Source organism: Eimeria acervulina, genomic scaffold, assembly GCF_000499425.1.
Source record: "Eimeria acervulina Houghton genomic scaffold, Eah_scaff442, whole genome shotgun sequence".
NCBI classification, from domain to species: domain Eukaryota; phylum Apicomplexa; class Conoidasida; order Eucoccidiorida; family Eimeriidae; genus Eimeria; species Eimeria acervulina.
Genome location: NW_013547322.1, coordinates 7,501 through 22,500, shown reverse-complemented (window position 1 = coordinate 22,500; position 15,000 = coordinate 7,501). Strand labels below are relative to the sequence as shown.

The following is a 15,000-nucleotide window of genomic DNA, read 5'->3' as shown; positions in this document are numbered from 1 at the left end:
GTTTCTCTTATTCCTATTCGACAAACGCAGCAGCAGCTGCAGCAAGAGAAGCCCGTCTTTGCAGTTATAAAGGAGCAGCAGCTGCCAGCAGCAGCAGCAGCAAGTGCAGCAGCAGCAGCAATGCTGCCGTCGTCGCACCGTCTCCATGTAAGGCCTTCAAATGACAGCGTACAGCAGCAGCAACAGCAGCAACGCAAGTAGCAGCAGCAACAGCAGCAACACAAGCAGCAGCAGCAGCAGCAGTTGCTTGTTTTGCCGTTGATGGATGATGTTTGCATGTGCGTTGTTGCTGCTGCAGCTGCTGCGGAGAGCAGCAAACGATGAAGCTGCGCTGCTGCTGCTGCTGGACTTCCCGTTGCTGCTGCACCTGCGGAGACACCTGGCGCGGCCTCAAGACTTCCAGGCCCTCTGCATCGCTGTTAAAGAAGCTGCAGCAGCAGCACCTGCTGCTCCTGCGGCAGACCCCTTGGCTGCTACGCCTAACAGCAGCAGCAGCAGCAGCAGCAGCAGCAGGCGGCTGCCAGGGCCCCTGTTTCGTCTGCTGCAGCAAATCGCCATCGCTTCAACGCCGTAGCTGCCTGAGACTCTCACTGCAGACAGCAGCAGCAGCAATAATAATAATAATATTATTATTAATACTAATACTAATAATGTCTGATGCTTTGTTAGCTCTGTACGCTGCAATTAAAGCAGCAGCAGCAGCAGCAAGCTAACGTTCGTGCTGCTGTTAACTCCGCAGCAGCAAGTGCATAAACACCGCCTGCTGCAGCAGCTGCGCTTCCTGCTGCTGCTCACCAGTCGCTGTTGCCGTCGAGCAGCAACAGCAGCACCAAGCGTAGCAGCAGCCGGCGCAGCAGTAGCAAGCGCAGCAGCAGCAGCACTAACAACGCATGCAGACTTAGGAGACACTAAAGTTAGGTTTTGTTTGCTGCACCGACCAACATCGGTCCCGGCCAGGGACAACTTAGTTGCAGCTGCTGCTGCAGCACTGGCTGCTGCTGCTGCTGCAGCAGCAGCTGCAGCGCGTTGCACAGGACGAGAGATTTGTTACGCTGCACCAACTCATTTCAGGTGTACAGGTGTACATTAATAACAAACCAACTGCAGCAGCTGCTGCAGCAGCAGCGGCTGCTTTTGCTGCTGCTGCAGCAGCAAGACCTGCTCAGCGGCGGGTACACCCCTCGGCACATATCTCCTGGGGGCATTACAAGCAGCAGCTAGTTGCTGCTGCTGATTCTGCTGCTACTGATTCTGCTGCTGCTGTCGTACCGAGAAAAATGGCTGTAGACTCTAGTAATGCGGCAGCAGCTCCTGCTATCGCTCGCCGCTGCAGCAACTGCTGCAGCAGCTGCTCTATGCAATGCGTAGCAGCAGCCGCCAGGCATCTCTCGTCATCATATACAGAACTCCTGCTGCTGCTGCTGCTGCTGCTGCTGCTGCTCCTCTTGATGCTGCGGCTCCATCCCGCAGTGTCTGGATGGCGACATTGGCCATGATGGGGCGTCTGTTTCTGCTGCTGCTGCTGCTGCTGCTGCTGATTGTGCTGCTGCTGCTGTTTCTGTTACCCCCCTGTGGGTCGGACCTGGCGCCCCCAGCAACTCTACGCCGAGTTGCTGCAGCCGGTGCTGCTGCTGCTGCTGCTGCTGCTACTGCTGCGTATGCTGCTGATCCTGCATATGGTGGTGCTGCTGCTGCAGCAACTGCTGCTGCTGCTGTTGCTGCTGCTCGATGAGACGACGGCACCATGTCCGCTGCAGCAGCTGCTGCTTGAAACGCTGTTCACGTAGAAGTTGCTGCCGCAGCAGCTGATGCTGCCGCAGCAGAATCTGCTGTTGTTGCTGCTGCTGCTGCTCTACCATATAAGGCCTGCGAGCTGATGCCTGCTGCAGGATTTGTTTGGGCGCTGCGCTGCTGCTATTTTTATGTCGCAGTAGCAGCAGCAGCTGCTGCTGCTGGTGAATGGCGAGCCTCTGGTGACGCAGCAGGTGCTGCTGCTGCTGCAGCCGCTGCTGCAGCAAGTGCTGCTGCTCGTGCAGCACCGACAGCAACCGCTGCTCTCGTTGCGCGCTGCTGCAATAGATCTCTTCAACTGAAGAGGTGCAGCAGCCATCTCCAAGTAGCTGCTGCTGCTGTTGCTGCTGTTGCTGCTGCTGCTCCTGCTGCTGTTGCTGCTGTTCTTGGCATGCACCGGGACTGGGGAAGTGCAACTGCAGCAAACCCTGCTGCTGTTGCTGCTGCTGCAGCAACAGCAAGGTTTGCTGTTGTTGCTGCTGCTGCAAGTGCGTCGCAAGCCGTTGGCTAAGGAGAGCGTTGCTGCTGCTGGCCTCACCTTCAGCAGCAGCAGCTGCTGCTGCTGTAGGCTGCGCAACAGCAACAAACTGCTGCTGCTGCGGCGAGGGGTAGCAGGCAGGAGAAGTAGGCGAAGGGGCTTCGGATGCGCAGCAAGTGCTGCCAGTTGCATGCCCCATAGAAGGAGACACTGCGGAGCAGCAGCAGTTGCTGCTGCTGCTGCTGCTGATGCTGCAGGACAAACAGGGCTGTGCTGCAGCAACAGACAGAAAAGTGCTGCTGACGCTCCCCGCCCCTCCTAACCCTCTCCCGCTGCTGCTGCTCCTGCTGCTCTTCGCAGCTACAGCAGCAGCAGCAGCAGCTGCTGCTGCTGCATCTTGACCGCAGATGCACTGCGCACCTCCGCTCCACTCCCCGTCTCCACGCCGTTCGCTTGAACCAGCAGCAGCAGCAGCAACAGCAGCAGCAGCAGCAGCAGCGGGGCCACCATGCGCTGAAGGCCTCGGCCTCATGCTGCCTGCTTGGCAGCGGTGACCCCTGTACTGCAGCAGCGCCTGCTGCTGCTGCTGCTGCTGCTGCACATGTTGCGCTAGCTGCAGCTGAAGTTGGTGCTGGTGCTGCAGCCGGCCCTGGCAATAGTGCGGCTGCTGCTGCTGCTGCTCCGCCGTCTGCTGCTGCTGCTGTTGCTGCAGCACCTCGTGTGGGGAGCAGCAACCTGCTTCTGCGTAACGGATAATGTCCCAATGTCCTACATGCTGCTGCTGCTGCTGCGGCTGCTGGTCAGCCTCAGACACCATGAAGTGTAGAGAATGTACAGTGCAAGCTGCTGCTGCTGCTGCTGCTGCTGCTGCTGCGCCCGCTGCTGCTGCAGCATGCTGCTGCTCTACGTAGCTGCTGCTGCTACACCAAGCACCCCTATCACAAGGAACTCCGTGCAGCATTAGCTGCTGCTGCTGCTGCTGCTGCTGCAGCTGATGGTGGTGCAGGGAGCTGGCTTCCGGCTTGTGACATCCACGCGGGGAATCTTCGTACGCAGCAGCAGCAGCAGCTAGTGCTGCTGCTGTTGTGCTGCTGCCGCCGCTGCTGCTGCTGCTAGGTGTCTCCTCCGCTTCGGTAGGATGCACAAACGCAGATGCTGCTGCAGTGCTGGCGTCCGCAAAGTTTTGCTGCCACTCGCAGCCGCAGCAGCAGCAGCTGCTGCAGTTGTTGCTGCAGCAGCTGCTGCAGTTGCTGTCGCTACAGCTCTTGTCAGTCGTGCTGCTGCTGCTGCTTCCCTGCAGCAGCGCCTTGTATGGGTGTCTGAAGCGTCCGCTGTTAGCAACAACTGTATCTGTTATAAGTGCTGCTGGTGTTTCCTGTTGCTGCTGCTGTTGCTGCTGCTGCAGCAGCAGCTGCTGCTGCTGCTGCTGTGAATCACCTTGGTAAGAAATAGCAGTTGCCTGGACCAGCTCTCCCGTTGCTGCAGGACGTTGCTGCTGCTGCTGCTGCTGCTGTTGCTGTTGCTGCTGCTGCTGCTGCTGGATATGGTGGTGCATCCAGCGTTGCGTTTGCTGCTGCGTTGACGGCTGATAGATAGTTTTGCTTCTTGCTGCAGCAATAACATTTGTCCTGTATCTATTATACTCCTCTGGATGAACAAACAAATCAAACGAAAGCAGCGATAAAAACCTGGCCTCTAAAAGGTTAAGCTCAGCTGTACGTACACCTCCTACACGTGCATAATGTTTATTACTATAATAAACATCATCATAAAACTTCGCAGCAACAGCAACAGCAGCAAGCAGCAACCTATGAATATTAAGGGCTGAGACAGACAACCCAGGGTTCTTCTCTAGAACCCTATCTATATATATCAAACATAACACAAAACACTCTTTGCTGCAGCAGAAATACTTCTCTACTCGCTGTAAATAAGCAGACACAGAGACAGAAGGTGAAGAGACAGCGTGAAAGGCTGTTATGTCGCTGCTACCTGCACATACACCGCAAGCATGCTAACTTAACTTATCAACTCATACTATATATATATATATATATTATGTATATATATTATATATATTATATATATACATATTATATAGATATATATAATTTATATATACTCAAAATAAATACATCTATATATTTATATATAATTATATATAATAATTATATATAAATATAATTATATATAAATATATATATAAATATATACATATAAATATATATAGTTGCACATATTAAGAGAAGAAAGACAGAAAAGAGAGACAGCAAACTACGCCTTCAAACAAATTAACAAAGACAAATAAATAAACAAAGACAAACAAATAAACAAAGACAAACAAAATAAATAATAACAAATAAACAAAGACAGACAAAATAAATAAAAACAAACAAATAAATAAAAACAAATAAACAAAACAAGCAAATAAAGAAAAACAAGCAAATGAACAAAGACAAACAAATAAACAAAGACAAACAAAACAAATAATAACAAATGAACAAAAACAAATAAACAAACAAAGACAAATAAGTAAACAAAGACAAACAAATTAACTCAATTAGAAAACAAAGACAAACAGACAAACAAAACAAAAAATAAATAAACGCAAATAAACAAATAAAGACAAACAAAACACAAAAACAAACAAATAAACAAAAACAAATAAACGAACAAAGACAAATAAACAAAGACAACCAAACAAAGACAAATAAACAAAGACAAATAAACAAAGACAAATAAACAAAGACAAATAAACAAAGACAAACAAATTAACACACAAACAATCAGCAGCAAAAAACTGCAGCAACAGACAACGCGCAGCAAATATGAGAAAAGAAGTTCTGCTGCGTCTGCTGCTGCTTCTGCCGCTGCGTCTAGTGTCGCTGCCATTGCAGCATCAGCCGTGCAGCAGCTGTTGCTGCTGCCTCTGCTGCTGCTGCTGCTGCTGCTGCTGCTGCTTACTGTTTGCAGAGGAGGTGATGAGGTGCTCCAACACCGCAGAGAGAGAAGAAATGAAGCCAGCCTCCGTAGGCGGTGCCTCAGCGAAACAGTCCCTGCTGCTGCTGCTGTTGCTGCTGCTGCTGCTGTTGCCGTTGCTGTTGCTGCTGCTGCTGCTGGGGCGGTCGAGCGCCTCCGGAGCCCCCGCCCCCACAGGATGCGCAGGACGCACAGTTAGACTCATCGTTTGCTGCTGCTGCTGCTGCAGCAGCTGCTGCAGCTGCTTCAGAGGGTTTCACTCTCCTCTGTCGCAGTACTTGAGACCGGCATCTCAATCACCTGCTGCACTTCGTGCTGCAGCAGCAGCTACTGGTGTTGCTGCTGCTGCAGTACACAGCAGCCGCAGCTGCAGATCCAGCTCTAGCTGCAGCAGCTCCAGCAGCAGCAATAGAGAGCGACCTGGGGTGTACACGTACACTGCCCTCAATACAAGCGCTCATCACGCTCTGCTGCTTCTGTCTCCTCAATAAATACACAGCAGCAAATTAGCTAGTAGCAGCAGCTGGTTGCTGCTGCTGCTGCTGCTGCTGTTGTCGCACTACGCCCTCTATCCACTTGCACGCTACTGCTGCGTCCCCCGTTCCCGTCCTTGCTGCTGCAGCTGCTGCGTTGCTGCTGCTGCTGCTGCTGCTGCTGAACTGCTACTGTGCTGCTGATGCTGCTAAAGCTTTAAACAGCTGAGTAACACACAAGAACACGCAGCAGCTGCAGCGGTGGTGCTGCTCACGCCTGCGTACACAGACCCGTGCAGCGGCAGCAGCAGCAGCAGCAGCAGCAGCAGCACGACTAGCAGCAGCGACAACTAACCTTGCTGCTACCCATTAAAAGACCACATAGTGAAGCAGCTGTTGCAGCCCACCCAGCAGAAAAGACAGGAGGTGTGTTGCTGCTTCTATTGCTGCTGCTGCTGCTGCTGCTGCTGCTGCTGCTGCTGCTCCCGCCCGGTGCCAGCTCCCGCTGCAGCGCCGCCGCCGCCGCAGCAGCAGCAGCAGCAAAGCAGAATAATGTTGCTGCTGCTCTTTCTTTTTTAATCTGTTGTAGGAGTAAGAGACACAAAGCAGCAAACGCGTGAAGGTGTGTACATACACCGCAACAGCAGCAACAGTAGCCGACGTGCAGCAGCAGCGGCTCTGTCTACCCGCGTTGTTAGGCAGCAGCAGCAGCAGCAGCAACAGCCGATACTGTTGCTGATGCTGAGTAGCCTATAGACAATTGTTAACAGAGTTTTAAATTAATTGTTGTTGTTTAATTGTCTTTATCTAATTTTTATTCTCATAGGATGGCGTCCCTTCGCTGCTGCTGCACTTGGGGTGTATAGGCAGCAGCTCACTGCAGCAGCTGCTGCAGTTGCTGCAGCGGCTGCAGCAGCGTTGCTTTGCTGCTAATACCTCCACCTGAGAGGTGTGGGGCCCAGCAGGGCTGAGGTGTATAGAGGAGACATCTAGAGAGAGAGGGATCAGCTGTCTCCTCTCTGCTGCTGCTGCTTCTACTGCTGCTTCTATTGCTGCTGCTGCTGCTGCTGCTGCTAAGACCGTGAAGTGGACGTGATACAGCAAACTTCAGCAGCTCGTTAGATAGCGCTGCAGTGTTAGCAGCAAACAGAGTTGGGAGACAAATAGAGACAGACAGATATAAAGAGATATAGAAGCAAATAAAGCAAAATAAAAGATAAGAGAAGTTAAAAGGAGACAGAGAGAGACAAAGAGAGACAAAGAAGAGACAGAAGAAGATAAAGACAGGCAAACGGAGACAGAGAGAGGTTTGCTGGTTTGCAGCAGAATGTCTCTCTGGCTGCAATATGAACAATGCTCTGCCTCTATCTGCTGCTGTCTGCTGCTGTCTGCTGCTGTCTGCTGCTGTCTGCTGCTGTCTCCTTTTGTCTGCTGCTGCCTCCTTCTTATCCTCTTTGTCCCTCCCTTGTTCAGTGCTGGCGTAAGAAGCCCCCTTTAATACCAGCAGCAGCAGCAGCAGCAGCAGCAGCAGCAGCAGCAGCAGCACGTTTGTGCTCTTCTCCCGTTGCTGCTGAAGGGCCCCGACAACACACCTTGCTTCTGTCTGTACACTGCAGCCCTCTGGACTCCTGCAAGCAGCTAGCCACACCCATCCGCACCTAGCCACAGCTAGCTAGCCACAGCTAGCTGGCCACAGCTAGCTAGCCACAGCTAGCCACCAGCTAGCCAACGGGAAGTCACAGCTAGCTATCCGCAGGCCACAGCTACCAAGCAGTCAACTGTTAGCCGCAGCTAGCCACAGCTAGCCAACAGCCAGCTAAGAGCTAGCTAGCATCTAGTTTACAGCTAGCTACCAGCTAGCCACAGCTAGCTAACAGCTAGTTACCAGCTAGCCATAGCTAGCCGATGGCTTTTGGCTAGCTAGGACTTCTCTGCGGATATTTTGAGGCCTCTGTCAGGCCCACACCTCTTCACTCACTAACTTGCTTCTGGCTGCAGCTAGCTGGCAGCTAACTAGCAGCTAGCCAACGGCTAGCTAGCAGCTAGCTAGCTGCTACGGCCGTCTCGAACCATCACTTAACTGGGATTCTGTCTCCTCTTTCTGTGTCTCTCTTTATGTGTTGGCTATAAACCTCTTTTTGCTGCTGTCAGCAACAGAATGCTTCTTGCTGCTGCAGATCAATGTGCAAAGGCAGCAGCAGCAGCAGCAGCAGCAGCAGCAGTAACTTGTGGGGTGCTGTTGGCATTCGCTGCCGATGGTACTATCTGGTTGCGGTGCTGCTGGTGGTGCTGCTGCTGCTTCTGTTGCTGCTGCTGCTGCTGCTGCTGCTGCTGCTGCTGCTGCTGTTTCTGGTGCTGCTGCTGCCACTACTGCTCCTGTATTTAGGCTGCTGCTGCTGCTGCTACAATAGCTGGGGCTGTACGTAGGACTACTGAATCTGTAATGCATGCAAACCTCCACTCAACAGCAACAGTAGCAGCAGCAGCAGCAGCAGCAACAGCGACAACAGCAGCAACAGCAGCAGCAGCAGCAGCAACAACAACGGCAGCAACAGCAGCAGCAGCAGCAGTTCAGGAAGCAGCAAAGCGAAGCAAATGTACGAACATCTTATTTCCACCGGGGCCCTCAGTCAGCACTGTCTCCGCAGCTAAGTGCACCTCTCTGCAGCAGCTACCGGTAGCTAGCTAGCTAGCTAGCCAACGCCACCAGCAGCAGGTGCAGCAGCAGCAGCAGCAGCACAGGACTTTGGCGCTGCTGCTACGAGGGCGGCAGCAAATTTGTGCTCTTGCGTTTGCCTTTCGAGGCCCTGTCATGTGCAGTTTGCTGCTGCTGCACTTGCTGCTACTGCACTTGCTGCTGCTGCACTTGATGCTGCAGCAGCTGCTGCAGCAGCTGCTGTCATTGCCGCTTCCTGAGCAGTGTCTGACTTTGCAGGCGCACCCCCACGACGAGCCGCAGCAACAGCACCCCCAGCAGCATCAGCAAGCCAGCAGCAGCAGCAAGAGCAACAGCAACAGCAGCAACAGCAGCAGCAGCAACTGGTGTTCAAGTTTCTTTAACAACACCGCATTGTGCTGCTTGAAATATAGCAGCCATTAGCTGCCGAGCTCGCCTTGAGATCAGCGGCTGCAGCAGACAGCGTAGATGCCTAAGGTTATCTCTCGAGGCTCTGTTTCCCCCCCACTGCTGCTGCTGCTGCAGCAGCAGTTGCTGCTGCTGCTGCTGCTGCTGCTGCAGCTGCTGCAGCTGCAGCTGCTGCTGCCAGGGGGGGGAGGTGAAGGAAGAAGAAGCAGGAGAAGGTGTGAAGCCCAGGTGCTGCTCGCTGCTTCTCGTAAGATCAGCAATCCACAAAGCTCGCAGCCGAGTTAGCAGCTGCAGCAGCGGCAGCACAGCAGCAGACCCTAAAGCAGAAGGCGCAAGAGAAACAACTAAATGGTTTAGGAGACAGGCTGTCCCTCTGTCTAATAAAGCTGCTGCTGCTGCTGCACTCCCTAAAGCAAGAAGTGCTATTGCATTTGAATCTGCTGCGCTGCTCTGAGGCTCCGTACCGACACCCCAGTTGCAGCAGCAGCAGCTGTTGCTGCTGCTGCTGCTGCTGCGCCGACGGCTGCTGCTGCCAGCAGCAGCAGTAGCTGCTGCTGCTGCTGCAGAAAAGGGCGTTGAAAGGCTGCTGCACACCTCGCCAGAATTCTCGCGTGCTGCTGCTTCAATTGCATCTGTTGCTGCTGTTGCTGCTTTATAAATGCTGTCCTGCCAGGCAGTAGGAGACGCAGCCCCGGGGTAGGTTTCAGCAGCAGCAGCAGCAGCAGCAGCAGCTGCTGCTGCTGCTCCTGCTGAAGGAGGAGCACTAAGACGTGAAGCAGGAGGAGCCCAGAATGCTGCTGCCTCTGCATAGAGGCCTGTCGGGCAGCAGCAAATGCGGTATATGCTTCCGTCTGCTGTTGCTGCTGCTGTTGCTGCTGCTTCTGCTGCTGCTGCTGCTGCTGCAGGGACTGCTGCACGTTGTGCTGCAGTAATGCTAGGAAGAGGGGGAGGAGGAGCATCTGAAGCTTCTATCAAGGCAGCTGCGTTTGATATTTCTGTGTTGCTGCGGTGGCGGTGAGTGCGTCTGTGTCTCAGTTGCTGCTGCTGCTGCTGCTGCGGCGGCAGCAGCAACATTTGCTGCTGATGCAAGTATTTCTGGTGTTTGTCTTGCGCCTTTTGAAACTGCAGAAGAGGTTTCCCTTTGCGGAGGAGCTGCTGCAGGTGGGGGTTTCTAGCGTGTGCTGCAGCAAGCTGCTGCTGCTGCTGCTGCACAACTGCAGCAGGAAGCAGCTTTGCTATCTGCCCGTCGCAGCAAAGTGCTAGACCCTTAAGGCTGCCGCCGCATGCAGCACATTGAGGCTGCCCAGGTAGGGGGACCCACAGCATTTCTGCTCCTACTGGAGCATATAGCTGCTGCCATTCCGTTATCCTTGGCTGCTGCTGCTGCTGCTGCTGCTGCTGCTGCTGCTGCTGCTGCTGCTGCCGCTGCTGGCCCTGCTGACCTTGTTGATCCCGCTTCTGTTGATTCTGCTGCTCCTGCTGATCTTGCTGCTGTGGCTGGTGCTGGTGCTGCTGTGGCTGATCCTGCTTCTGCTGCTGCTGATGCTGCTGCTGCTGCTGCTGCTGCTGGGGGAGGTCCTCGTAGAACACAGGCATCCGCGCCCAGTAGTCTGCTGCTTTGCTGCAGAACATTTGAAGCCACGGAACATCTGCTGCTGCTAAAGAAGAAGATGCTGCTGCTGCTGCTGCTGCTCCTGTTGCTCCTGCTGCTGCTTCTAACGCACTACTGCCATTCGCGTTCAAACTGCTGCTGCTGCTGCTGATGTTGCTGCTGCTGCTGCTGCTGCAGTCCCCCGCTGCTACTGCATCTTGGGGGAAGTATGCGGCTGGCGTTGCTGCAAGCAGCGGCGCTCCCGCGGTTGGTGCTGCTTCTGCTGCTGCATGTGCTGCTTGTGCATTTGCTGCATCACCAGCACTAGTTGCTGCTGCTGCTTCTGCTGCTGCATTTGCTTCTGAAACATAAACCTGTTGTTTTGCTGCGCTGCAGGCGGCTTGCGCCAGCCGGGCGCCTTCCCTATAAAGGGATACTCCCTCTTCGACGTGCTGCAGCAGCTGGTTCTGCTGCTGCAGCAGCAGCTGCATCTGCTGCTCCTGCTGCTCCTGCTCCTCGGCGTGCTGCTGCAGCCTCAGCCTTGTCGCACGCTGCTGCCGCAGCAGCAGCAGCAACCGCCACTGTCTCCGCTGCGAAGCAGCACAGCGGGGGCGCAGCAGCAAGCCACAGCGGACCCGGATGCTGCTGCTGCTGCTGCTGCTGCTGCTACTGCTGCTGCTGCTGGCGCCTACGACGGTGGGCAACGACTGCAAATGTGACTGCAGAGACGCTGCAAGCAACCGCAAGGCTGCTCTGCTTCCTGGTGCTGCTGCTGCTGCTGCACCAGCCTCTGCTGCTGCTGCACCTCCCGCTGCTTCAACGGCTGCAGCGGAACCTGCGGGTAGAGGCGCTGTTGCTGCTGCTGCGGCTGCTACAGCTGCAGCATCGCCGGCTGTCGGTGAGCTTGATCCCGTTGTTGCTGTTGCTGCTGCTGCCTCTGTCACAGCTGCTGGTGGTGGTGCTGCTGCTGCATCTGCTGCTACTTCTGCTCCTGCTGCTGCTGCTGCTGCTCCTGCAGCGTTGTTGGTTTGCTTCAGCTTGCATCTGAAGCGCAGTCGATAGGGAGAGAGCAGCAGCAGCAGCAGGGGATTGTGGGGCCTCAAGACAGGGGGGGCCCCCCATGCATGTAGCAGCAAATCTACAATAGCCACCTCCTGGCCCCGCTGCTGCTGCTGCTGCTGCTGCTGGCGTCTGCTGGTGTATTGCTGCACTTCTCTGTAGAGGGGGCCTCTTTGTCCGCGAGAAGAGGAGGAGCTGCTGCTGCTCTTCCTCCGTTCTGCTGCAGCCCCTTCTACCCCGCTGCTGCTGCTGCTGCTGCTGCTGCTGCTGCTGAGGGAAGCGTGAATGGAGGCTTTAGGAGACAGAAGGGGGGTTGGGGGTCTGCTGACGACAGCCTGCATCCAACGGCGTGCTGCTTCTGCTGCTCTTTTTGCTGCTGCTGCTCTTGCAGACTCTAATATGGCTTGAAAGGCAGCAGCAGAAGCAGCAGCACTGCACGCAGGATATGCAGACACGCTGCTGCAGGGATATGTAACAAGATATCCTGTCTCCATGTCTATACACCTCAGACAGAGGCTTGCTTCTGGCAGCACAACAGGAAGCTCCCCCTCCTCCTCTTCTCCCACCATATACTCATACTGCTGCTGCTGCTGCTGCTGCTGATGCTGCTGCCGCTGCTGCAGCAGCAGCAGTTCCTGCTCTTCATGCTGCTGCTGCTGCTGCTGCTGCTGCTGCTGCAAGGCGTGGCTGGCGCCAAATACGCTTAAGGACGACACTCCGGTAAACTGCCCCATGCTGAGGAAATCCTGGTGCTGCTGCTGCTGCAGCAGCAGCAGCTGCTGCTGTTGCTGATGATGTTGTTGTTGTTGCTGCTGCTGCTGCTGTTGCTGAGTAGGCACTTGGTTCCAATAGGGTAACTGCAGGGCCCATGATGCGCCCCCCTCCCTCCGCTGCTGCTGCTGTTGCTGCTGTTGCTGCTGTTGCTGCTGCGGCTGTTGCTGCTGCTGCTGCGAATGCTGCTGGTTCTGCATGCCGTCCGCTAGAGGGTGCGAACCTTTTGTGTGTTTTTGTGTTGCTTCTTCTTTGTGTTTGCTGCCGGCGCTGCTGTTGCTGTTGCTGTTGCTGCTGCTGCTGCTGTTCTTGCTGCTGCTGTGGGTGCTGCGCTTACCCGAGGTGTCTATACACCGCAGCAAAGCCCCACGAGCAGCAACAGGGAAGGGGACATCCAGCAGCAGGAAGCGGTCATTAAGAAAGGAGACGCTGCAGCAGCTGATGCTGCGCAGCAGCGGAGCAGCAGCAACCCAGGCATTCCACTGCCTGTACACCCAACGACACCATACATCATCGAGCTTGTTTTGTTCTGTATGTTCTTTGCTGCTGCTGCTGCTGTTGCTGCTGCTTCTGCTCTTTAAACTCTTGCTGCTGCAGTTGCTCCGCCGTCGCCGGCTGCTGTTGCTGCTACCCCAAAAGCTGCTGCTGTCGTGCCATCTGCGCTGCTGGAACCCTTGCTGCAGCAGCAGCAGGTGTTGCTGCTGCTGTTGCTGCTGCTGCTGCTGCGGATAGAAAGAGGCCCCTCCATCTTCGCTGCTGTAAGCGTCTGGGTCTTCAAAGTAAGAGTAGCTGCACCACGGCTCAGCCGCAGCTTCGTATTGCTGCAACCGCCGGCGCTGCTGCTGCTGCTGCTGCTGCTGCACTTCCATGTGCATCAGCGAGCACTGATCATCCCGCTGAAAGAGCCTGGTGGAGTGGGTGTAGTATTGCAGCTCGTCTTCATGGATCTGCTGCTGCCGCTGCTGCTGCTGCTGTTGCTGCTGCTGCGACAGATACACCTGCTGCTGCTGCTGTTGTTGCTGCTGCTGCTGCTGCTGCTCATTGTAGAACCCTGAAGCATCCTGTATGGATCCGTATGGCTGCCTAAATCTTTCCGCTGCAAGGCCTAGTTGCTGCTGTTGCATATCAAGCTGCTGCTCAAGCAGCTGTTGCTGCAGCAGAAGCTGCTGTTGCTGCTGCTGCTGCTGTTGCTGCTTTGCAGCGCTGTTTCTTCTGCTGCTTCTGTTGGGGGGCGCAGGCGGACTTGTGTTCGGTGCTACAGCAAATGCTGCTGCAGCATCAGCAAATGGATAGGAGGCATCAGCTGCTGCTGCACTTCCCCTTTGCTGCTGCAGGGACAGCAGCCACGAGCTGCGCTGTATCGATTCCTGCTGCTGCTGCAGATCCTGCAGTTGCTGCAATTGCTGCTGCTGCCGCTGTTGCTGTTGCCTTCCTTGCGTCTGCTGCCACCGGTACTGTGGCTGCGCCGTCTCTGGGGCAGCAGCAGCAGCAGCAGCAGCAGCAGCAGCAGCACTGTGGTGTCTAGTATGACCTTCGGGGCCTGTGGGGCCCCACACGCAATCTCGATAACCCCACTGTGCATACGGGGGGCCCTGGGAGACGCGGCCGGCAAAGGCAAGCAGCAGTGGATCCTCACAGCCTTGCTGCTGCTGCTGCTGCTGCTGCTGCTGGTCCGTCCAACGGGGGCGCAGCTGTGCATGCAGTTGAATAGCTGCAACGGAAGGACCCTCGGCGGCTGCAGAGCCTCCTGGCTGTTGCTCCTGCTGCATCTGCTGCTGCTGCAGCGCTTGCTGGTGCTGCTGCTGCAGCGCTTGCTGTTGCTGCTGCAGCGCTTGCTGCTGCTGCTGTGATTTCCGCCGAGCTCGTTTCCTCCGCTTACCCATCCCTGGCCTTTCCCCTTCCTGCTGCAGCTGTTGCTGCTGCTGTTGTTGCTGTAGCTGCTGTAGCTGCTGCGGCTGCTGCGGCTGCTGTTGCTGCTGCTGCTTCTGCAAAGCCTCAAAGGGATGTTGCTGCCTGCCACTTGCAGCAAGAGCAGCAGCAGCGGCAGACGTGTTAGAAGTAGCAGGTACATTAGCAACAGCAGCAGCAGCAGCAGCAGCTGCAGCAGGCTGGTTTGTATCCCAACGAATTTGTGCAACTTCCCTGGGGAAGACGGCTACTCTGCTCCTTGCCGCTGCTGCTGCTGCTGCTGCTGCTGCTGCTGCTTGTCTTGCATGTGCTGCAGCAGTTGGTGCTTGTGCGGTCGTTGTTGGTACTCCAGCTGGTGGGGCTGTAGCAGCAGCAGCAGCCGCTGCTGCTGCTGCTGCTGCTGCAGCAGGATCGGGGGAGGCACAGAGCTGCCGCTGCTGCTCTAGAAACATTTGAAGGCGAGTGTCTCTAAGTTCTTGCTGCTGGGCCCTCATTTGCTGCTGCGTGTCTTTTGCTGCTTGCTGCGCTGTCTCCTCTCCCAGCAGGCCCGCAGCAACACAAGCCAAAGCCCGCTGCTGCTGCTGCTGCTCCTGCTGCCGCTGCTGCTGCCGTTGCTGCGGGTGCTGCAGGAGTTCGCTTTGCTGTTCAGCACTCGCTGCTGCTGCTGCTGCTGCTGCTGCTGGGGGAGGAGGACCCTCCGAAGCATCTGCTGCTGCTGCTGCATGCACCACCCCAATCCACCTCTGAATAAATCGAATTGCGCTTTCAACGTCTACAGATTTACGCAGCTCAAGAGGCTCCTCAGGGAAGGGAGCAGCAGCAGCAGCAGCAGCAGCAGCAGCAGGAACTGCAGCAGGAGTTACAG

At 55.4% G+C, this 15,000-nt stretch overlaps 3 protein-coding genes across 3 annotated transcripts in view; 1 reads left to right on the top strand and 2 right to left on the bottom strand.

The window, feature by feature from the left end:
- The window catches only part of EAH_00038680 (hypothetical protein, conserved), a gene marked incomplete at both ends in the record, with an annotated part of 3,474 nt that extends 2,900 nt beyond the window's left edge, over positions 1–574 (top strand). Inside the window, 2 exons of the mRNA XM_013391954.1 lie at positions 1–147; positions 299–574. The exon at positions 1–147 is cut by the window's left edge and continues 654 nt beyond it. Of these exons, the coding sequence (XP_013247408.1) occupies positions 1–147; positions 299–574 (423 nt within the window). The remainder of the gene's footprint in view (positions 148–298) is intronic.
- Positions 575–1,646: 1,072 nt separating this feature from the next.
- On the bottom strand, positions 1,647–3,824 carry EAH_00038670 (cyclin, N-terminal domain-containing protein, putative; the record flags this gene model as incomplete). The annotated part of the gene is made up of 1 exon (XM_013391953.1): positions 1,647–3,824. The coding sequence occupies one exon, from the start codon at positions 3,822–3,824 to the stop codon at positions 1,647–1,649; it is 2,178 nt and encodes a 725-aa protein (XP_013247407.1).
- Positions 3,825–8,767: 4,943 nt separating this feature from the next.
- Positions 8,768–15,000, bottom strand: part of EAH_00038660 (hypothetical protein, conserved) — a gene marked incomplete at both ends in the record, with an annotated part of 9,698 nt that continues 3,465 nt past the window's right edge. Inside the window, one exon of the mRNA XM_013391952.1 lies at positions 8,768–15,000. This exon is cut by the window's right edge and continues 3,157 nt beyond it. Coding sequence (XP_013247406.1) covers positions 8,768–15,000 — 6,233 coding nt within the window.